The following is a 23,372-nucleotide window of genomic DNA, read 5'->3' as shown; positions in this document are numbered from 1 at the left end:
TTTCATTATAGAGTCCTTTGTTCATATGTGATTTTGCTTTATTTTTTTGCAAGATATTTGGAATATTTGGGTCATAAGCATGGTTTTAAAAATCTGACCTGTCGATTCAATTAGAAATTGAACCCTAATCTAATACATAAAAACCTCCAAAATCGGGAAAAAAAATATTAAAAACTTGACGTATTTTCAGTTCTTTTGATGGTTATGGTTTTTAAAAGCATGGTCATAAGCCTTCATCAAGAATAAGCCTTATTGTTGGATTTTTAATTTTTTACTTCTTCTTGAGTCAATAACCCACCTTTTATATTCTATCATTTCAGTCAAAAATAAAAAAAGCAAACAGCATTATACAAGTTAGTGATATCCTCCGCCTCATTTTAAATCTATTATATATCCACTTATCCATTATTACAAAAATAAAGTGAGGGTGTGATCTGAACTTTAGATATATGAAAAAAAAATTATGATAAGATAAATCAAGTGACCAAAGGTCATAAGAACTTATCTATATCCATTAATTATAATCTAAAAGTCAAAGAATAGCCTTCAATATTTTCATGTTCTTGTTGAGCCACATAATCGGTTATAGTACCAATTTTTTTTATTGATATTTTTTTTATAATATTAAATATATTAAACCATCTAAGATATTATTAAGAAAAAAAATAGCTGTCCAAAATGAATATGTAAAGTTAATTGGTTAATATATTTATATTTATACTAGTCGCTAACCCGTGCGATGCACGGGATAATTAAAAAAAATTTATACACATTCACTTTTATTGGTACAATCATTTGAAAATAATTCTAACTAATACCCAAATGTAAGAGACACATTGACTTACTATTTAAAGTAGTCTTCTGAAGAATTTACACATATTGTGCAACTGAGCCTTAATTTCTTATCAACAATAAAAACATGGAAATTCAAAACATGGAAAGAAAATAAAAATTACAACAATTAATTCCATTATCTTTCATGCTATACTTTGTAATTGTATGGAATTAAGTCAACTCAATTTAAGTAGCTGTAATAAAATTGGCTTCTACTATTCTCTATTTTATAGAGATATGAACATATTGGATTTTTCAAACAATTACCGGTATTGCAATAAAATGATTTATTATTGAAAATAAGAAACAAAGAAAATCTGTCTATAACTTAAGAAACACAATATACTAAAATTAAAGAGATAAAATTTTCGGAGGACAAAATATTATAGATAATTTTAGAAACAGATTATACACTTAAAAGAGTTAGTAATTTATAGCACTTACCCCCCACTATTAGTATACAGAGACCCCAATTGGACCTTATCAAAAAAAAAAAAAAAAAACACCCAATTAACAAAATTGATCCAAAAGAGTCTAAAAAGCACACAAAATCAATTCAAAAAACAAAAATATGAGACAAAGTAATTACTTTCCGCTGCCAATGAAATCGTCTTTTGTATTGATGTTCCAAACTGCAACATTTATCTCTCTAAGGCCTTCAATTAACGAAAACACAAACTTCTTTTGGAATACCGGAATATTATGACCATCTATACACACACACACAAAACAAAATCAGCATAACTCACTATAACTCTATAGAAGCCTCAAAAATATAAAGAGAAATTAAAGGGGTTGAATTTGATATTTACGTTTGGAGAGAGAGAGTTTGCAGAAAATGTGGCTTTATATTTCTTAACTTGAGAGAGGGGTAAGGTTGCTGGGTTTTGAGGTGTTATAATGTTTTTATGTAAGGTTGCTAGGGTTTTGAGGTGTTATAATATTTTTATTTTTATTATTTATTTTTTAAATATTGTGTTGACATTGAAAATTGTGGTGCCAGCAGAGACTTCGGTTTTATATATATATATATATAGATTATTAAGAAAGAAGATGATAATCCTGATGATTCGGTCCATTCCATCTAATTTGGTCTATTTTGGTCCATTCGGTCCACTTTAGTCCACATCAGTCCATTCAGTCAACTTGGGTCAATTTCTGTCCATTTCGGTCCAGTTCTATAAATTCTGCCCATTTCAGTCTATTTAGATCTACTTTGGCCCTGTTCAGTCCAGTTTGGTCCATTAAGTGCATTTACTTAAGAATGGGAAAAAATATGTTTGGATTGAGAGTACTCATCATAAATTCAAATTTATTTAAAATATTGATGAAAATAAGTAATATTATTATTTTTAATTGTTTAATTTAATGACATGGTATAATCTTTCTTTATATTCTTATTTTTCCTAAGTTGATATTAATATTTTAGTTTTGAGTGAATTGCACAATTTTTTGATTTGATATAATTTGAATTTGAAGAACAATTTCAAAGTCTGATAAAAATCAGGACAATGCTATAACTATAGTCATCATGCCAAACTAATGTCAATAAGCAGCAAAAGAGAATATGTATTCTTATATCACTTTCAGGAGTATATAATTTTAGGCTAAAACAATCCCTCTTGACTTGAGGAAACACTTGACAAATTTTCTTTTGCATTCAAATGAAACATAAGAAACAATTAAGTGATTACCTTCAAAAGAAGTGCATTGCATTTATACAAGAAGACCAGAAGCACACAGATTTCATATGTTTAAACCAATAATGCTCAATCATTAAAAGGAGAAATACAAAGTGTTTGCGTGTTTATATGGAAGACTTCATTTAATAAATGGGTGCTACTCAGAGGCAATGACGCAATACGAGACCAATTTGATAGAAGTTAATAGAAAAGTGTAAAAATAAGAGAAAACTAAAAATATATACACGTAATTGCTAATATATTTCTCAAGATTATAAAACAATTGAAAAGCCAATGAAGCATATAGCTTATTCCAATGCCTCTTAAAACAAGGCCTCCAAGGATAGGAGCCTATCTAGTAATTTTTGCATCACCAACAACTTTTAGGATTACAACATTTAAAAAAACTTCATCCTGGTCAAAAACATTTAAACTTGGAGCCTAAACAGAACTCAGAGGAGCTTTCAACCAATTCGTTGATCAAGTCCCTTTGCAAAGCCCTTATTGATCAAGTCCCTTACGCAATTTCCTATATACACTCCCCCACCCTCCTTTTGACTTCTTGATATATTAGATGTATTCCATTGATACCATTAGACCCATTAGATAAGTATAACTGCTCTCTAGTTGACTGAACAAGGTGAAATTTAACACAACTAGGCAGCACATTCATGTCCACAAAAAACACACACACACACACAAACTGTGTTGGCAAGCATCTTCATTACAATGAAAGCATGGCAAACAAAATCAAGTGCTTAATCATTTTGGTACACACACTAAAACCAAATTGCATGTCATCTAGAAATACTAAAAGAATTATGATGTCACTAGAAAAGGAGTTTAACACAACCAACTACAACTAGGCAAGGAGAAGCTTAACAAAATTGGGCAGCACGTCCTTGTCCCCAAAACACGCACACATACCCACTATGTTGATGAGCGTCTTCATCACAATGCAAGCATGACAGTCAAAACTAAGTGCTTAATTATTTCTGCAAACACACTAAAACCAACTACAAATAATCCATAATTAGCAATATAAAATTGCTGTAGCCACAAAATGAGTCCTAATATAAACAACTACAGTTCAGTTTGGCATAATAAACTAATTCCATACTAAGAAACAAAACACCATTAAAAAGCTTTCTTGAATCTTTTCTTTTGCTGAGTTAAATTCTGTAACTGCAGCTCCTCACCAACCTGATTGCATAGCGTCCTGCAGGAAATTAAGACATGTAAGTGCATTCTTGTTTGTGATATAACACCAGAGGTAGATAAATTAACACCAATTAGTGTAGTAACCCAATAGAAAAAACCTAAACCGACCTATACTAATATTTATGGTTTTTCAGAATGTACATATTAAGTACTCCAAGCCTTTACCACATGAACATGTGCACCAAGGATGGGGACCAGGGTAAATGATCTAAGCATATACGAATATACCCATGCCAACAATTACATGATAAGAAGATATCACATATATCATTTGCTACAAAAAGAATTATGAACCGAAGATTGCTTTGTTCATCTGCATATTTTCAATAAAAATAAAAATAAAAGGCTAAAAAGATGCTTAATACCTATGAACTCCAATAATTTTCCCTTTCAAAATGGAGGCAAGAATGCTTGCCACACCTACAGCCTATTGCTGCTTTGAACCAGGAAAAGTTATACAATTAAGAAGCAACCTACTAACTAAGGGAAAATAAAAGAAACTAGATGCAAAAGTTAACATCCTCCATAACAAGAAAATATATATGCAAGCATCACAAATTGAACCAAAATTTCTTGCCAACAACAAAAAAATATCATAAATCTCATTGCTACAAACAAAAATCACTCTTAAATCTTATGAGCCAGGATTGCTTTGTTCATCAGCATGTCCACAAAACTGTGGCTGACCTAATCAATAGCTCAACTAGAACTTGCAACCAGATCTAGTAACCTAGTTGGGAAGTTATACCACTCATCCCTAAGTAACTCAATCCTATCTTACTTGCTCCCCAAAATTGATGGGGGGGGCAAAATAGGCTTGTTTGGCATCACTCCAGCTTGGGTGAATACCAGGTCAAAAAAGCCTAAAACCTGCTAATAGTCATAATGACCCAAATGAGGCCAAGGTCAATAGTACACCTAATGAGGTTTGGTCCAGCATCTGCAAAGTAAACTGCCAGTAAAAATCCTTACCTCCATTTGGAAAAATTTTCATGACAGCCTGCCAGTCAGAATGAATCTCAGACAGAGAGGTATTCAAGCCCCTAGCAACTGCCCTTTCTGCCAAAAGAAGAATGAAACCATCTCACATATTTCTAGCTTGCCCCTTGGCAAGGGCAGTCTAGTTGAGATCAGACAAAGTTCAGTAAAACACTGGTTAACAAGGTGCATCACAACTAATAACCTATACCTCCAAGACCATATGGCCTTCTTGCAAGTGATCTTAACCACCCTATAGAAAATCTGGCTTCACAAAATTCAGGTCATCCATGAGAGAAACACCCTAATCCAATTGAAGTGGCGCTCACATACAGAACTCTCGTTTGCAGGTACCATGATGCATACAACAACAGAAACAAGCCTAAAACTAAGGAAATAGATGATGCATCCACCACTGAGTTAGTTAAGGACTGGCAACTAAATATCAAGGCTTCAGGGGCAAGGCACAAGAAGAATAAAAGGAGGAGTCGCACATTTAAAGCCTATAACAGGGACTAGAATCTTTGAGGGATGGAATAATTCCAGAGCTAATTCCATAATGTTGGCACATCAGGAAGCTATCTCGAATTAGTTCTCAAGGCAAAGGAGCTAGGATAATGGTGACTAATAGTGCTCACCAATAGCAAGAACACAAAGAATGCATGCAAGAACTTTCATTTCAACCGTCATGTCTGTGTACTAAATTGATATTAGTGAAAACTATAAAGATGATACTGATTTTACGCAAAATATTCATAACCCATCAACTTTTTTCTTTTCTTTCATAACTAAGAATAGTACTAACTCAGTATAAGTGAATCATTGATTCCATACCATCCAAATTGTGAGCAGCACAAAAACTTTGAATCAAAAAACACTAAGAAAAGCATCAAGTGGATTCTCAAATTCATGAGTTGAAGAAATGTATATTTAGCTAAGGGTAATTTTCACCATTCTATTAACTAAAGAAGCACTTTAGTTGTTGGATGCCTGAACGATTAAGCGCTTCCTTCCCAACAAAATCCATGTATTTCGCTTTCACTACTCTCATTATCACACACCACAAATGGTTCCTAAGAGCACACTGCTAAGCAAATGGCTCAAATGCAATAAAGTGGAGTAAAGCTTAATTAACTTGAGACTTCATTCCATGTAGAGATTTATATAACAGTAGAGTGAAATCAAGAAATTAAAGGTATAGGGTAATATCATCCTATCATTCATTGCATCTTCTCTACAACAAAATAAAATGATTCCATTTTGATTCAAACCTCATAAACATTGAAATTTCTATTAGGGGCTGGCAAGATGAAACAGAAGATATGTGATCAATATCAAATTCTAATAAAAAGAACGAGACCCTCAGGTATTTTATCTGTTTGTTTTTAGACCCTTTAAAACCACAATCAGATTAACCTAGGTAATTAGCCAAGTGATTACTTAGTCAAATTAACAAATCTAGGTTAACACAAATATATCATATTAATGTATAGCAGCGGAAAATAAAAAACACAACGATATGATAATCCAGAAAAACCAAACCCGTAAAAAAACCTAGGGAAGATTTAACCTAGTTATCCTCAAGGTAAAAAGCAAATCCACTAGAAAAAATCGAAATTTTACAATAGCGACTTAGAGCACTAACATCCTATTGCTACCCACCAGTAGAAACTTACTGACACGACCACATGCAAGCTCCGAGACTATGAACTCCTTCTTTCTTGGATTCTCCGGCAAATACAAGCACACCCTCTTGTGTATCTTTAAGCTCTTATAGCAGCAACTGAATGATCATCAAGCTCTTGAAGAAATCTCATTCTTGATAATCCTAAACTTGTGTAAAGGCAAGTACCTCTCAGATCTCACAAGAGATTCACACAAACAGCAAATAGAGCAACCTAAAAAACGTGGCTAGGGTTTGCCTTTTATACCTAGGCAAAACATAAAACCTTACACGTTTTAATAGGCTAGGGCTGAGTTGGAAAAATCTACAGAAAAAAATTCTGCCCGAGATTCAATCGATCGAGTCTAAGCTTCAATCGATCGAGCCAGGCCGAAATGCACACTTAATTCTGCTCTAAGCTTCGATTGATCGAGCCAGGCTGAAATGCACACTTAATTCTGCAACAGTTCGATTCCAACTTTACATAAAAGGCACAACTTTGAGCAAGTCTAAACAAGACTAAACAATCTATTTTGATTATGGTTTGCCAACATTACATATTAGAGTTCTAATATGTATGTTCCTAAGTACTTAGAACCTAACATTATCAAACACTTTGCATGAATGCAACTAAAATCAAAATTTATGGGAGGGAGAAGGGGGGTGGTTTTTTTAGAGATTATATATGCAGCTTCTTGTGTAGCAAATACTTATTTGATATTCAAGTAGACAACAAAACCCTTTTTCTTTAAAATAATAGTAGACAACAGAACTATTTAGAGAATAAAAATGACAAAAGAAAACAAAAGGCAGAAAATACCTTGAGTTTTGCCAAGAAGAAATGAAACATAGATCTAATTTGGCTTTGTGAACATGAATATATAAAATAAAAAATTTTAGAACATGCAACACAAACATTAATGGGAGAAACTCTTTGATTGGTGGGAAAAAAAAAAATTAGTAGTGGAAGAGTCCAATAAGTTGGAAAAGGGAGTGGAACATCACAAAAACATATCTCTATTGCCTCTAGGTTTTAAACTGCAATGAACACTTCAAACAACCTAAAAAGAAAAATGAAAAAGCTAAGCCAAACCTTTAGATTAACAGGACCTCAGATTTTACCATTCTAAGCATTACATGATTCAACTAGCCTTGATAGAGCTATTGCATTTTGGTCTCTAAAAGTTGTACCTAAAATACATAAATTGTTTCATCATTGAATTTAATATCATAACCATATAAAACCAACTATAAAATTGACCAAAATAAAAAGAAGATACAATCGCACAGCATATAGAAATCTCAATCACCTGTCTTTTAACTCATAAATGATCTGAATCTTGATTATTGCAGGACATTTCTCAGGAGTTGCTTTGACTTGCACTTTCTGTCCAAATATAAAAGTTCTCAATAGTAAAAACAAAAATGAAAAGACAGTAAATAGCAAAAAACAGTAATTATAGGAGCAATGTCATCAATAAAAAAGTGTGGGCCAATTTTTTTTTTTTTTTTTTTTTATAAGTAATAAGATATATTGATAAAACTGGAACACCCTAGTGCACAGGGAGTAAACAAGGGAAAAGAAATCAAATACAAAAATTGTAAGAGTCTAGGAAAACAATAAAAGAAGGGAATGATTGATTTTGCAAAGCAAACAACCAATCCCTTAAAGTTCTAAAAAAGAGAAGCTTGAGGTCCGGAATAGATCTCTCAATATCTTCAAAACATCTACTATTCCTCTCCCTCCAAAGACACCACAATAAGCAATGAGAAATGATGGACCAAATATAACCATTTCGATGACGACCAAAGTTGCATTGCCAACACCGTAACAGCCCCAAAACAGTGTGCGGCATAACCCAAGTTACTCCAAAAAGACCCAAAATCATAGACCATAGATCCATAGCAAAAGGACAATGAAGGAATAGATGGTCAACCAATTCACCATTTCTCTTACACATGTAGCACCAATCCAAAATCCACACCTTCCTTTTTCGTAAATTATCAATCGTCAAGCATTTCCCTATACATTTAATTGTGTCACTTTTGTGGGCCAATTTTTTCCCTATACATTTAATTGTGTCACTTTTGTCATTCAAATTTTAAAATCAGGGTCCCTCAACTATTAATTGTGTAAATTTCATCCTTCAACTCTTCAAAATCAAATCAATTGTATCCTTAAATGTTGACTTGCTTTTGTAAGCTGAGAAACAAAATTGCCACAATTAAATGTGTAGGGATGAAATTAAAACCACCCCCATTGTTAGAGGACCAAAAGTGTAATTTGCTTTGTCAAAAATAAGTTGGTTTGAATTCAGGTAAGGTTTGGCAGGGAGTGAATTCAAGTCTGAATGGATGCTATCTTAGTGGTTTGTTTCATGCTGTAGAAAATAAGTAAGAAAAAATGGTCAAGGAGAATCAAAGATAAGCATAACATTTTCCCCCTATGAATGAATGAAATTTTAAAGTAAGCAAACTATACAAACAGAGCAAGCAGCAAACTAAATAGCAACTAAACCAATCTTACAGATAATCAAACTAAAACCCTTCAATTATGGCTATCATACAAGATAGTGAAATGCAAGCCCCCACCCTCTCTTCCAAAGAATTACAACATAAGATTATTCACTAACAATTTTTTCGTTCTCATTACAAACTTAACCAAGCCTTAATCTCTCTTCTAATCAAAAGCAAGATAGCTTTCTCAGACTTTACATTGCTGCTACATACAAAAACATTTCTTTGAAGCCAAATATAATAAACCACCATAGACCAAGCAAGTTTTCATATGGTGCTTTCAAAAATTTTACCCTTCAACCAATCCATACCTCACAAAATCACTTAACGCAAGCTATATACTAGGGATTTTGCTAAACATCATGACTTAGCTTGCTCCCATAGTCTCTTTGAGAGAGGATATTCAAAGAACAAGTGATCCTACTTTCAAGGCAACTCCTACAGACGACACACCATGATAGTACCATTTAAATAGCCTGTCTTGAGTGGAAAGTCAGATCACTTTCTACAACTTCATTTCAGGAGATATAGTTCTTATTTACTCCTAAGCTTATTTACAATAGAACTGAAGCTATGTTTTAGTCATAACATGGCTCGATGCATTATTTATTATTCTTTAAGTAGAAGGGAGAAGATGTAACTAAAGAAGGAAGCCTAGCTTGGCAAGATGGAGGCAAGAGGCATGCCTGGATAGATCTATATCATTTTGGTCTCTGAGAGTTGAACTTGAAACACCCAAATTTGTTTATAATAAAATTTAATATCTTAATAGTAAGATACATTAGATAAAAATGCAAATATAGAAATTGAAAAAAAAAAAAAAAGGAAAAGGGATTGCACAACTACCATTGAAATCTCAATTAGCTTTGACTCTTAACTCTTAAAAGATATGAACCTGAATTGTTGCAGAACATTCCTCAAAAGTTGCATTTTCTTTCGCTTTCTATCTAAATCTATAACTTCTCAATAATTAATCCACAAAAAAGAACACAGTAAATGGAAGAAAAAAAAAAACTATAGCAATGTTATCAACCAAAAAAAAAAAAAAAGTTAATTTAGTTAGAATAGTAAAGTTTGGCTGCAAGGGAATTCAGGTTTAAATATGCACTTTCGTTCTAGATTGTTTGGAAATGTAAAAACAAAGTGAGCAAATATAATCAAAGTCCTTAAGGAAAATCATATATAACTGTAACTTTTTTTTTTTAATGAATGAAACCATACAGACGGCAAACTCTAGCAGCTAAATGCTGCAACATCTAACAACAAAAACAGAGAAAGCAGGAAACTAAATAGAAGCTGCAACCTTACAAAGAATCAAACCAAAAGTCTAAAACCCTCAATTACGCCTATCATCAAAATCAATGAAATGTCTCCCCCAATTACAACATGACTATTCACTAACAAAAAATTCTCTTTGTAACCTCAAACCAAGCCTTAATGTCTCCTCAGACTTGACACTTGGTACCAGGTATATACCTGGGACTTTATTAGATACCATGATTTAACTGCCATAACCTCTTTGAGAAATGATACTTGTTAGAAGATGGTTAAATGATAAAATCGACAATTTTCTAACCGCTTAAACTTTTAAGAGAATTAGTATTTTAACATGGTAATATATTATGATACAATCTCAATATCATCATGAATCTTCAACCAAATTGAATTCTCATTTTTTCTTTTTCAATCAAAAAGTGACAATATTCACATTCAACATAGATAACAAATGTTAAACATTAAGAAATGCATTCACCAAAGAATAAAAAAAATGGACACAAAAAACAAAAGAAAAATTTGAATATATGAGGATATGGTTAACAAATTTAAAAATCAAGAAAGAGAGAAATAGGACCTTTGTGTTAGCTGTAGAGGTCTTGATCTGTTTAAGAGCACAGAGGTTATTGATATGTTTCAAAACTTTGGAGGCAACAACCTTGAACCTTATTGGGTAAACAATTCAGATCAATAAAAGACAAATATTTCAATAATAGAAAACCAAATTGGAAGGTGGAAAGAGATCTTGGGCTTACCAATTACTTCAACAGCAACAATGCCAACCAGCTGCATTAAAATAAATAAATCAAACACTTATTTTGTAAATAATAATTACAAACCCCAACATCTTGATTTTCCTTTGAATAAGCCTTTGAATTTAGAAAAAAAGAGAGAAGAACGTGACAAAGGCACCCAAAGATGTAACTAAAGAGGGAGTACCTTGGTAAAGAATGGTGTCCTGTGTCTTCGAGGACCATGAAAGAAGTTCATATTCTCCTAAATAACAATTCTGTGCTGTCTCCATTGTTTAAAAAATGATGAAGAAAGTGAATAAGGATGATGAAGAAGTGAGTGTTTAGAGAGGCTTCTTTAGCCTAATCCTGCCACATGGATGGGGCTGAAGGAGAGCTCCGCTTTGTTCTGGACTATGCCATTTGTGTCAAATTCGGAGTCAATTTCTTTTTTGCCGTTGAAGTCAAATTCCAACACACCCAGAATCTCCTCCTTGGTTGAAAACCCCATGATCTAAAAATGAGGAAGCCCCACAACAGATGCATTCTACATAGACTCCCAACCATTTTATGAAATTGAAGTGGTTTCCACAAATTACAACATAGTACAACATGCCTTTGAAACCTTCTTGAAAAACTCTGGCAAAACCACCCACAAATTGTTTTGACTGGTTATTTTTTCCACCGTGTCTTTGGACATTCCTCTTTAGCCTTCTGAGCATGATATGTTACTCTAAGTTGACCATCCTCACAATCCACTTTGGTTTTCCAATTTTAAACATAAGATATCCCATCAACATTCCAAATATCACTCCACATCCATAACCCATCGATATAGCTTGCCAACTAAACCCATTTTCAGGCCCTAAATAGTCTTCTTGTTGTAAGGTCAATGGTGGTGGTTTCTTTGCCTCAAGGCTATTGCACGTTTTTGACAACGGAAATCCACATAATCCCTGGTTATCAGTATACGAATCATTATCAAATGTATTGAATTGCTTTCCGAAAGGTATGTGTCCTGTGAGTTGGTTATGTGACAACTTTAAAACTTCAAGCCACGGTAGATCTACCAATTGCTTAGGAATCTCCCCGATAAGCTTGTTGAAAGAGAGATCTAACCATTCAAGATTGCTCAAATTTCCAAATGATGGTGGAATATAACCCGTAAGGTTATTGTGAGAAAAGTTGAGCCCCTTGAGTGATTTTAGTCTCCCAATTATCTTTGGTATCTCTCCTCTGAAACTATTGTTTGAAAAATCAATGGTTGTGAAAACAGTTTGGATTCTCACCAACTCAATATATAACCCTTTCATCATCACATTCAAAGAATCCTGATAATACCCATCTCCCATATATTTCAATGCAACTTTTCCTTCATCCACATTTGTCATGGCTTTCAAAAATTTGAAATATTTTATTGGCAAAGGACCATTAAACTCATTGTTAGAGATGTCTAGGATTCGCAAATTTGGGAAAGGAGATTTGGTCTTAGGATTGCCTATACGACCTTGAAATTTGTTTGATCTTATGACAAGAACCCGCAAATATAAAAGACCTTCCAACCAATAAGGGAAGGTTCCATTTATCTTATTACTTCCAAGATCTAGAACTTCCAAGTTCCTACAATTTGCCAAAGATCTTGGCAATGGCCCTTCCAATTGATTGCCATTAAGGTTAATATTCCTAAAATGATTTCCCTTGGAAAATGTTGCAGGGATGGTACCATGAAGGCTATTCATTCGCAAATCCAACACTGAGAGGACATTAGAGTGTACCAAACACTTAGGAACCACGCCACTTAAGTTGTTATGAGACAAGTCCAGAACATAAAGGGAACTTGTATTGCAAATTAAAGAAGGGATTTCTCCAGTTAATTTGTTATTGGAGACAGACAAATATTCCAAACTAAGAAAACTTAGAGTGGGAAATGGTCCTTGAAGCAAGTTGTCATGAAGATCAAGAAAATATAATGAATCCCTCCCCATATCCTCCAACCATTTTGGAACTTGACCATAAATTCTATTATTGGAAAGGTCTAAGAATTGTAATGTTGTTGCTATTCTTAAGAATATTGGGAACTCACTAATGTTGCAAGAAGACAAGTTCAAACTGCTAAGTTTAGGCAGGGTATAGGTGACGTTATTGTTGATGCTAACTAAGTTATTTGAAAAATCAAGAAACACGAGGTTTTTGAGCTTTGAAAACATTTCTAACTCCAACATATTACTCCAGTTATTTGATGAGAGAGATAGATAAGTAAGGTTAACAAATCTAGATATTGACCTAGGTATGGAGCCATATAGCTTATTATAACTCAAATCAAGATGCTTCAACGAATTGGACTTGAATTCACCAATCTCACCAATGAATTGATTACCATTAAGACTTAACGACACCAAAGAGGGCAAATTGGACAACCAAGATGGTAGTGTCCCATTTAGGAAATTTGAACTTAAGTAGAGATCTTTTAGATTCAAAAGTCCACTTACGTGATTAGGAAGGGGCCCAATAAGTTGATTGTTGTCAAGGTATAAACTTGAGAGATTGGGCAAGTTAAATACCGACAATGGCAGCAAACCTGTTGAAATATATTCGCCAATAATTAAAAAAAATTGTTAGTTCATGCGTAAGCCAAAGACAACTAAAATTTAAAAGTGGCAATTGAATCTCACCGCTAAAGTTATTAGATGACAAAGTCAAATAAGTAAGTTTTGTAAGGTTTCCAAGTGATGTTAAAATTGATCCAGTAAAATTGCAATTAGAGATATCCAAATACTTCAAGGACTTCAGATTGCCAATAGAATCAGGTAATTTTTCTGAAAAGCTTACAGAAGAGAGATCTAAGAACTGCAGATAACTGCTCCAATTAGACTTTGGAAGAGAACCCATATCGAGATTAATATTAAACCCAAGATCAAGGGTTTGTATACTGGGAAGGCAGAGGATGCTATTTTCAAGTTTTCCCTGCAACTTACAGTAATTGAGACTAAGAGTTGTGAAAGAGGAGGATAGATTCATCAAAGAATTAGGTCTAATCGAGGACATATCTGACTGATCCAGAAGAAGTTCCCTTAACTGAGTAAGGTTATGAATGACACTTTTCCATACTGGTGTTTCAATTAAAAGCCCATTGTTGAGTGAAAGATCAAGTGAAATCAGCGAAGACAAATGAGAGATTTCGTTCGGGATTTTGCCAGAAAAACAGGAATAAGAAAGGTTAAGATGAGTCAAAGTCTTAAACTTGCCAAACTCAGGCGAAATTAGGGATTCATTGAAGCAATTGCCAGCGAGATTCAAGGCCCTGAGATGGGGAAGAAAGAAGAGGGTACTGTTGGAATGAATGGGGCCTCTAAGCCAGCTGCAGCTAAGGTCGAGGCCAATAACATGGCGAGTGGTTTGGTGACAAACGACGCCATCCCAACTACAGCAGTCCTTATCCTCCTTCCAAGAGGCTGTCTTTGGATATGAATTATCACACATCTGAATTCTAGATGTATAATAAGAAGGAGAAGCGGATAAATCAAGAGAAAGAGAGTGATTGAAATGGAGTAGAGCAGAGCATGGTGAGATTGATGACAAGGAAGAAGAAAAAGACGATGAAAAATGAAAGAGCAAGGAGAGTATAACTAGAAGACAGAACAATTGATTCTTCCAACCTAAACACCCCATTTGAATTTGATACCCAAGAAGAGAAGAGAAGGCAAAAGAAAAACACTGTAAATATATATGATGTTATGAGCAAGGTGGAGCATGGGATGAGATGAACATAAAATGAAGATTTTAATTATATACTTCCAAGTCAATTGAAGTCTTTGAACGCAGTTATATAAAAATAAAAATAAAATAAAATAAAACACTTTTAAACAGTTGACTTGACCTTGAGTTGTTGGATTTTTTTTTTTTTTTTTTTTTTTTTTTTGAGAAAGAGAGTTGTTGGGTTAGATTACGGTATCCAACACGCATGTGATCACACCCACTACTTGGATAGGAGCGCCCAAGACTTTCAATATGAAGTAATTCCCATTTTCCTGCGTAGCAAAAAAGTTGCACAACTCTTCATTTGTAGTTGGATAAAAGTAGAAGTAGAACATTCAAAACGTATATGTGGTCATGACTAATGATATAAGCGTTTTAACGTCTTCTCAGTGTGCAGGGTCTACTATGATGAAGTCCTCACATTTTGATAACTTCCTCAAATCATTGTTGAAATGGTCCAAACCACAAATCCCCAATACTTATAAATATGGTTTGGTTCCTATGTCCCGCCATTGACCAAACGACTTTGAGGATCACTGATGTGTAGACAATCCTCTACATATAGAAAGATAGTCAATAGCGTATTAGTACCGGTCATAATGGCCAATAACTGTACCAATACCCTTCTAATGTACCGATAAAATACCATTCTGCACCAATCTATATTGACTAACAAGGGATTTTAGGTCCTTCTGCCAGTACCAGAAAAATAATTTAGAAAAAAAATGGATATAAAATTGGATTAATATACTTACGCTAATATTTGGATTTTAAGTATTAATTGATATTGAAATATTTCATTCTTCTTGCCTAATCAAATGATATTCAATAAGGTATTGACTACTTTGACATCTCTTCTGTTACTTGGACCGCCAATCTCAAAGGGTGAAAAATTTTAAGGAAATGGGAAACAACAGTGCTAATAACGTGATGAAATTGCCGGTATAATAAGGTAAAAATTGAGCAATTTTGCTATCATTTTAGTTTTTCAATCACATGTTTGTTTATAATAACCAAAAAAATAATAATAATAATTTACTGAAGTCCTTCCTTCTAGACCTTTTTTAAAAAAAATTTAATTTGAAATCTTTATTTTTTCATTAGGTTCTCTAAAGAAGAGTTTCCTTCTTGTGACCTTGTTTTGTCATATTAACTAATTTGAGTGTTTGTATGAAAATATATATGATCATTCTTGTTAGAGAATGGAGAGGACAATAAATTTACTTATAGATGAATTTCTGACATAGTATGTGAAATAACTTATATAATGCAAGATGACTTTCACCACCAAGGATTAAAAAGATACAATTTTCTTTCTTACTCATGCAAAAATTATGTCAATAAGCAACAAAAGAGAAAATATGTATTCATGTATCACTTCTAGGGGTTTCTGGCTTTAGGCTAAAAAATCCCTCTTAAAATGAGGAAACACTTGACAAATTTTCTTTTGCAATCAGATGAAACATAAGAAACAATGAAGTGATTGCCTTTAAAAGAAGTGTATTGCATTTATACAAGAAGACCAGAAGCACATGGATTTCATATGTTTAAACCAATAATGCTCATTGTTTTTATCTGGTGGACTTCATTTAATAAATGGGTGCTACTTAGAGGCAACAGTGTCATTACAAGACCAAATTGATAGAAGATAATAGAAGAAAGAAAAAAAGTGTAAAAAGTAGTTTTAGGATCACAAATGATTCCACAACTTTGACGTGACAGATTGTAAGTGGTCATATATCACTTACACATGGACCCACCATTTTTTCTTTACCAATCACACTCTACCACGTCACAATTGTGGCAAGAAGTTGTGAAAAATTATATGGTCTTAGACTTTTCCAAATGTAAAATGAGAGAAGAATGCTAGGATAGCCAAACGTAAGGAGCCTACATTAATTGCTAATGTCTTTTTCTTTTTTTGATAAGTAAAAATCTATACATGAAATTGCAAATGTATTTCTCAAGATTATTAAACCATCGAAAAGCCAATGAAGTATGTGGCTTATTCCAATGCCTTATATATGCGATTTTCCTCTTAAAACAAGGCCTCCAAGGATATGAGCCTATCTAGTAATGTTCGCATCACCAACAACATTTAGGACTGCAACATTTAAAAAACAAGTACAACTACTCTGTAGTTGACTGAGCAAGGTGAAATTCAACACAACTAGGCAGCATATCCATGTCCACAAATCAAACACAAACTGCGAACAGCGTTGACAAGCATCTTCATTACAATGCAAGCATGCCAAACAAAATCAAGTGCTTAATCATTTCAGTACACGCTGAAACCAAATTGCATATCATCTAGAAATACTAACATAATAATGATGTAGCCACAAAAGGAGTTTAACATAAACAACTACAACTAGGCAAGTTGAAGCTTAACAAAAATTGGGTAGCACATCCATGTTCCCAAAACACGAACACACCCACCCACTATGTTGGTGAGCTTCTTCATCACAATGCAAGAATGACAGTCAAAACAAAGTGCTTAATCATTTCAGCAAACACACTAAAACCAACTGCAAATCATCCATAATTACTAATATAAAAATGGTGTGGCCACAGAATGAGTCTTAACATAAACAACTATGATTCCTTCGCATAATAAACTAATTCCATACTAAGAAACAAAACACCATCAAAAAGCTTTGTTGAATCTTTTCTTTTGCTAAGTTAAAGTCTATTACTGCAGCTCATCACCAACCATGATTGCATAAGGTCCTGTAAGAAATTAAGACGCGTAAGTGCATTCTTGTTTGTGATTTAACACTAGAAGTAGATAAATTAACACCAATTAGTGAGGTAACATATAGAAAAAACCCAAACCAACCTACACTACTATTTATGGTTTTCTGGAATGTACATATTAAGAAGTACTCCAAGCCGTTACCACATGAAGATGTGTACCAAGGATGGGGACCAGGGTAAATGAACTAAGCAATATAACCACACCAACAATTACAAAATAGAAGATATCACATATATCATTGCTACAAAAAGAATTATGAACCTAAGATTGCTTTGTTCGACAGCATATTTTCAAATTTCAATCACAGAAAAACAAAAGGCTAAAAACATGCTTAATACCTATTAACTCCAATAATTTTCCCTTTCAAAATTGAGGCAAAAATGCTTGCCACGCCGCCTATTGCTGCCTTGAACCAGGAAAGATATACAGTTAAGAAACAACCTAACTGAGGGAAAGTAAAAGAAACTAGATGCAAAAGTTAGCATCCTCCATAACAAGAAAAATTTATGCAAACATCAAAAATTGAACAACAATCTCTTCCAAACAACAAAAAATATGACAAATCTCATCGATTGCTTTGTTCATCAGCATGTCCACAAAACTGTGGCTGACCCAATCAATAAATCAACCAGAACTTGCAAACAAATCTAGTAACCTAGTTAGGAAGTTATACCACCCATCCCTACGTTACACAATCCTATCTTACTCCCTCCCCAAAATTGATGGAGGCCAAAATAGGCTTGTTTGGCATCACTCCAGCTCGGGTGAATACTAGGTCAAAAAAACCTACTACCTGCTCCATCTAGTTAATAGGCATAATGACCCAAATGACGCCAGGGTCAATGAGACACTCAATGAGATATAGTCCAGCATCTGGAAAGTAAACTGCCAGTGAAAATCCTTACCTTCATTTGGAAAAAAATTCATGACAGCCTGCCAGTCAGAATGAATCTCAAACATAGAGGTATTCTGCCAAGAGGAGAATGAAACCACATCTCACATATTTCTAGCTGGTCCCTTGGCAAGGGCTGTCTAGTTGGGATCAGATTTGTCCCTTAGAAAATCAGAGTTAGGACAGACTTCAGTAAAACACTGGTTAACAAGGTGCATGCGGCCTTCTTGCAAGTGATTTCACCACCCTATAGATAATCTGGCTTCACAAAAATCAGGTCATCCATGACGAAAACACCCTTATCCAATTGAAGTGGGGCTCACATCCAGAACTCTCATTTGCAGGTACCATGATGCATACAACAACAGCAACCGGCCTAAAACTAAGGAAAGACATGATGCATCCACCACTGAGTTTGTTAAGGAGTGGCAACTAAATATCAAAGCTGCAGGAGAAAGGAACAAGAAGAATAAAAGGGGAGGACACACATTTAAAGCCAGAAATATAGCAGAGACCAAAATCTTTGAGGGATGCAACAATTCCTAAGCTGATTCCATAATGTTCGCACATCAGGAACCTATCTTAGAAGTAGTGCTCATGGCAAAGGAGCTAGGATACTGGTGACTAGTAGTGCTCACCAATAGCAAGAACACAGAATGCGTGCAAGAATAAAGTTAAATCCTAGTGGAGGAACCAAATTCCATTAGCAGACGTGAACTATCCATGACAGGGCCAAATATACTACCAAGCCACCTGTGCATTTTGGCTGGGTTAACCTAACTATATTGTAACATCGCTGTTTGTTGCTTGCTATGTGTTTTGATCCCATTAGCAATAGTGCTTAACTAGTGCTTTGAGCTGTTTTCTTAACATAACCATCAAAACAAAAAAGTATGATACCTTGGACTCTTAATTTGGATTATCTATATTTGATTATGAATTTGGATTGTGAATTTTACAGGGAAAAATGTATATTTATAATGTTAAGACAGGATGGAATAGAAGGCTTTATGAACATGGTGGAACAAAAGATGATAGTTGCTTGCTATGTGTTTTTATCCCATAAGCAATAGTGCTCTGAAGTAGTGCTTTGAGCTGTTTTCTTAACATACCTATCAAAACAAAAAAGTATGACACCTTGGACTCTTAATTTGGATTATCCATATTTGAGTATGAATTTGGATTGTGAATTGTACAGGGAAAAAATGTATATTTATAGTGTTAGGAAAGAATGGAATAGAAGGCTTTATGAAAATGATGGTACAAAAGATGATTGTGGCTTCAGCATCAGCGCACCCCCACCCCCCACCCCCCCCCCCCAAAAAAAAAAATGATTAAAGTTGGTATTGGACATTGGGCAGCTGGCTAGCCAAAGATCATTCATTCTGCATTAAATAGACTCTTACATCAGAATTGGGGTTTTAATTTAGCTTTTATGGATCAAGTTCCATACTTCTATTTCTTAGCAAGAATGGTAGTTTGAAGTTGATGTCTTCGATTTACCTAGTTCTTTCTTTATTGCATCCACTGGTGAGAAAATATTAACTTATTCACAAGATATTAAGAGAGGGAAAGAAAAACAACAAAATGAAACGGAGTCAACAAAACAATACATCTAAGCCTAAGTACTTTATTGGGACTGAAAACATAATGCAAAACATGCCAAGGAAGGAAAGATAACATAATAGTTCCAAAAGAGGAGTATAAACAGGTCATTTTCAATTCTTATTCTTTAACCACCCAAAGCAAGCAATATCGGCAGGTGAGCTATTTTCTCAAGGAACATGGGCTTTACGAGAATGATTTTAGTAAGAAGATATACAAGAAAATTATTTAGCATAGACATTTAATAGTTGACAGAATGAGAAACCTTAAAATAATAATATAAGGAGAGCATGAAAGAACATGTAGTATGAATGTGAAAACATATAATTAAACAAGGTCACCACTCACCACAAAATTGCCAACAAAGAAAAATTTGAGCGCATCTCTCTATACTTTGTAAGTTATTAGTGGCAGGAAATATGAACTTTGCTAGATAAATAAGATTTCTCAAATTTGACAGCCAACAGTGACCATGTTTTTCATATAAGTAATAAATGATTATATTAAAGAAAATTTGAAATGAGTATAAACAATTTTTTGTATAGACGCTGCATACTCAAACATCACCTCAATATAACCAAAAGCAACCATTACATTAATAAGCTATCTATCTTAAAGATAAAGCAACTTAATTAAGGTAATAAATCAATAATAATAAATTTTATAGAACAATGCGATATCAAACATTATGTACTCCTATCTAATGTATTATCAATGCCAATTATATATACAGAACAAAATTAAAAAAAAAAAAAAATTCCATAAAAAATAAATAAAAATCATGAAATGAAATGCATCTTACCTATTTTTGTTAGTATGTAACCACACCATTGGCAGCTTTGTCGAGCAAAATGAGACTCTCAACGTAAGCATCGACAAAATTATACTTATATCCAATAATCCCAAGATCCTTAATCTCTTTGGACTCAAGATCCTGCGACACGAGGTGCCCTCCACCCATTTCCAACACAATCTTGCCACTCCTTGTGAAACACCTACTGCCCTCCGTATATAGTCTCTTGAAAGGAAGCCACCTTGACTAGTCATAGTTAAACTTAAAGCTTTGGTCCACAAGGAAACAACACCATACTGTTTCATCACCCATATATCGAGACAGTGACTATTATAGTCCTGGTGAAAGAAGGCAACGGAGTTCCCATATGTGGAAATAGGAGAGTAAAGCCGCATTCTTTCACGGGTATAAGCTGGAAGTTCTGGCAGCAGCATTTTGCGGAAGACCTCATCCCCCAAATCAAACACCAAAACAAAATGATGAAATGAGCCATCATCAGCCCGGTGAAAACACGCCAATGAAGAGCCCCATTGACAAATGCCTGTGGTGCACGACCATCAAGAACACATCTGGGAACCAGGCTAGGCTTAACCATTCTCCATTTATCAGTGGAGAGTGAATAAACCTCAACCTTGGGTCGATCCTTTCGAAGGTCAAGTGTATCCACTAAGGTGACAACCCTGACCACTTTATAGTCATTAGTTTTGGGATCAAATCCAAAACCAAGAGAAGCGTCGAACCCACCATGTGTGGAAAAGGTGACATTAGGATAAGGAAGTCGGAGAATCTTTCTAACACAAGGGTTCCACAGATAAAATATGTCAGTGTATGTGAATAAATCATCGGAAAGGCAGAGCAAACCGTCACAAGTACCGACCACACGGAATACTGAGCAACGGGACTCAAGGTCTGGACCGTGGAAAGGGAAATCTAACCTTGTGTGTTGTTGTTGTTTTTCAGTGAAATCATCATCATCATCATCATTGTGCAATGTACACACTTCTCTGTCACCTGTGGGTATAATACCAAACATTTCAAATGGTTTTGTGGGATGCCTGAAGAGAAGGAGGTTTTTGTGGGAATGGTGGAGATGGGTTGAAATGAAAGTTGGGTTTTTTATTAGGGATTTCCATGTTTTTGAGACAGAGGTACAGACAATGATGGATTTGATAGGTAGGCAATGGAAAATATGGGTAAGAATCTCATCAGGTAAATATCCCCATCTCTTCTCATTATCTGACATTGCTGCTTAGCTTAGCTTTGTCAAAGAGAGATGAAGAAGGTTAGGGTTTAGGGATGAAGGTTGTGGACTGAGTGGAGTGTAGCTGTAGAGAGTGTACCCGCGTTTTATAGGATCAGATCAGACAACGTTGGGATCTATTTATATATTGGAGGAAAACAACGTTTGGACTCTGAATATATTTTAAGGAAATGCTAACGAATGTACTTAGGACCCTATATTTCATTAAAAGGATATTTTAACAATGAAATATTTAAAGGATCAGACATTTCCTATTCTTTATGTATCATTGACATTAATAATCTGTTTTAGACTTTAAAAGGTCTCTTATTCCTATAAAAGATCCTCCCTTTGTTTTTCTCAACAAAAAACAAACGTATTGTCGTGAGATGTGGTTTAGTGGTCTTGGCGTAAATGTAAAGCACCAGGTCCCATGTTCGATTCCTATTGGGCAAATTGTGGAATTCTGCCTGCAATTATCCCTAACTTCTAGCTCTCTCATAAGGCTAGAGTGAGGTTTGTGGTTACCTGGCTCAATTCAACGTTCTCTAATGGAAAGTGCCTCTATGGTCACACTCATGCGAATGAATCACAATGGTCGCCTCTACCCCTTATTTTTCATCAAATAAATAAATAAAAAACAAAAAAGTTTTGCCCTTTGTTATCCTCATGGACTTCATAAAACTCAGTTCTTCTATGTTTAAAAACCTCTCTTGCATGGACTTCAAATGATAGCCTATTGCCCTATAGGTAATGGTTAAAAAATATTAAAAATGAAATCCTCTCTTGTATAGTTTTAAAATATATATATATATATATATATATATATATATATATAGAGGGAAACACCATATTGTTAGCAATTCAATCCATCCAAATTATTTTTAATTTGTAGTCACTTTGGTCCTTACCATCAAATCACAATATTTCTTGCACTTTCTTGGCAACCAAATACAAAACCACAAATCAAATTTACCAATTTTCAATTTTTTTTTTATTTGGTGGTTAAAGACCAATTTTCAATTATAGTAGACAGTAGTATCACCTCAACAACTAAAACAAATCCAAAGTTGGACCCAAAATGACTGTAAATTGAAAATAACGTGATTCAATTTGATTGCTACTAAAATAGAGTGACCAAATTAACAACTACTAAAATGTAGGGACTAAATTGACATGGACCCCAAAAATATACGACCCCAAAATGATGTTTTGTGCTCGCCTGGGGATGATAACTTGGATTGAGGTTGCCAACTTTATTGCTGGATATATGAAAGTGAACCTCTGGCTAACGTATGAAATTACTTAATCAACCATTTCAATTGATAGTTCATCCATGTTTTAATGGTTGAATATGCAAGTTTAAAAAGTTTAATTAGTGTTATACAATTATTTGGAGTGTTCATGCCTTCACGGAACTTTTTTTT

General features: G+C 34.2%; 2 protein-coding genes across 11 annotated transcripts; both read right to left on the bottom strand.

Annotated features, from left to right (window-relative positions):
* Positions 1–3,283: 3,283 nt before the first annotated feature.
* On the bottom strand, positions 3,284–14,667 carry LOC115953161 (receptor-like protein 7). 7 transcript variants are annotated; one of them, XM_031070691.1, is made up of 7 exons: positions 13,574–14,667; positions 11,110–13,479; positions 10,926–10,956; positions 10,748–10,835; positions 7,689–7,765; positions 7,472–7,569; positions 3,284–3,735 (listed from the first exon to the last, which is right to left on the bottom strand). In XM_031070691.1, exons 1-2 carry the CDS (start codon positions 14,568–14,570, stop codon positions 11,630–11,632), a joined length of 2,847 nt encoding a protein of 948 aa, XP_030926551.1. In that variant the 5' UTR covers positions 14,571–14,667; the 3' UTR covers positions 3,284–3,735; positions 7,472–7,569; positions 7,689–7,765; positions 10,748–10,835; positions 10,926–10,956; positions 11,110–11,629. The 7 variants fall into 7 exon arrangements, with proteins under 7 accessions (XP_030926551.1, XP_030926552.1, XP_030926550.1 ...); XM_031070692.1 differs by having other exon boundaries at positions 7,501–7,569; XM_031070690.1 differs by lacking the exon at positions 7,472–7,569 and having other exon boundaries at positions 3,285–3,735.
* Positions 14,668–16,681: 2,014 nt separating this feature from the next.
* Positions 16,682–22,063, bottom strand: LOC115951341 (putative F-box protein At4g17780). Of its 4 annotated transcripts, XM_031068551.1 has the most exons (3): positions 20,715–22,063; positions 17,754–17,821; positions 16,947–17,387 (listed from the first exon to the last, which is right to left on the bottom strand). In XM_031068551.1, the coding sequence occupies exon 1, from the start codon at positions 21,946–21,948 to the stop codon at positions 21,010–21,012; it is 939 nt and encodes a 312-aa protein (XP_030924411.1). In that variant the 5' UTR covers positions 21,949–22,063; the 3' UTR covers positions 16,947–17,387; positions 17,754–17,821; positions 20,715–21,009. The 4 variants fall into 4 exon arrangements, with proteins under 4 accessions (XP_030924412.1, XP_030924411.1, XP_030924410.1 ...); XM_031068552.1 differs by lacking the exons at positions 16,947–17,387; positions 17,754–17,821 and adding an exon at positions 16,682–16,761; XM_031068550.1 differs by lacking the exon at positions 17,754–17,821.
* Between the last annotated feature and the right edge of the window lie 1,309 nt (positions 22,064–23,372).

This window comes from Quercus lobata, chromosome 7 (assembly GCF_001633185.2).
Source record: "Quercus lobata isolate SW786 chromosome 7, ValleyOak3.0 Primary Assembly, whole genome shotgun sequence".
Lineage (NCBI taxonomy): Eukaryota > Viridiplantae > Streptophyta > Magnoliopsida > Fagales > Fagaceae > Quercus > Quercus lobata.
The sequence above is the reverse complement of the archived record's forward strand: the minus strand, read 5'-3'. Positions and strand labels throughout refer to the sequence as shown.

Excerpts from the sequence above, each read along its gene's own strand:
- LOC115953161 (XM_031070691.1), bottom strand. The coding sequence starts at position 14,570 with ATGGGGTGTTTAGGTTGGAAGAATCAATTGTTCTGTCTTCTAGTTATA. Across the intron at positions 13,480-13,573 it reads GTCATCTAATAACTTTAGCG|GTTTGCTGCCATTGTCGGTA; the intron begins GTGAGATTCAAT and ends ATATTTCAACAG.
- LOC115951341 (XM_031068552.1), bottom strand. The coding sequence starts at position 21,948 with ATGTCAGATAATGAGAAGAGATGGGGATATTTACCTGATGAGATTCTT.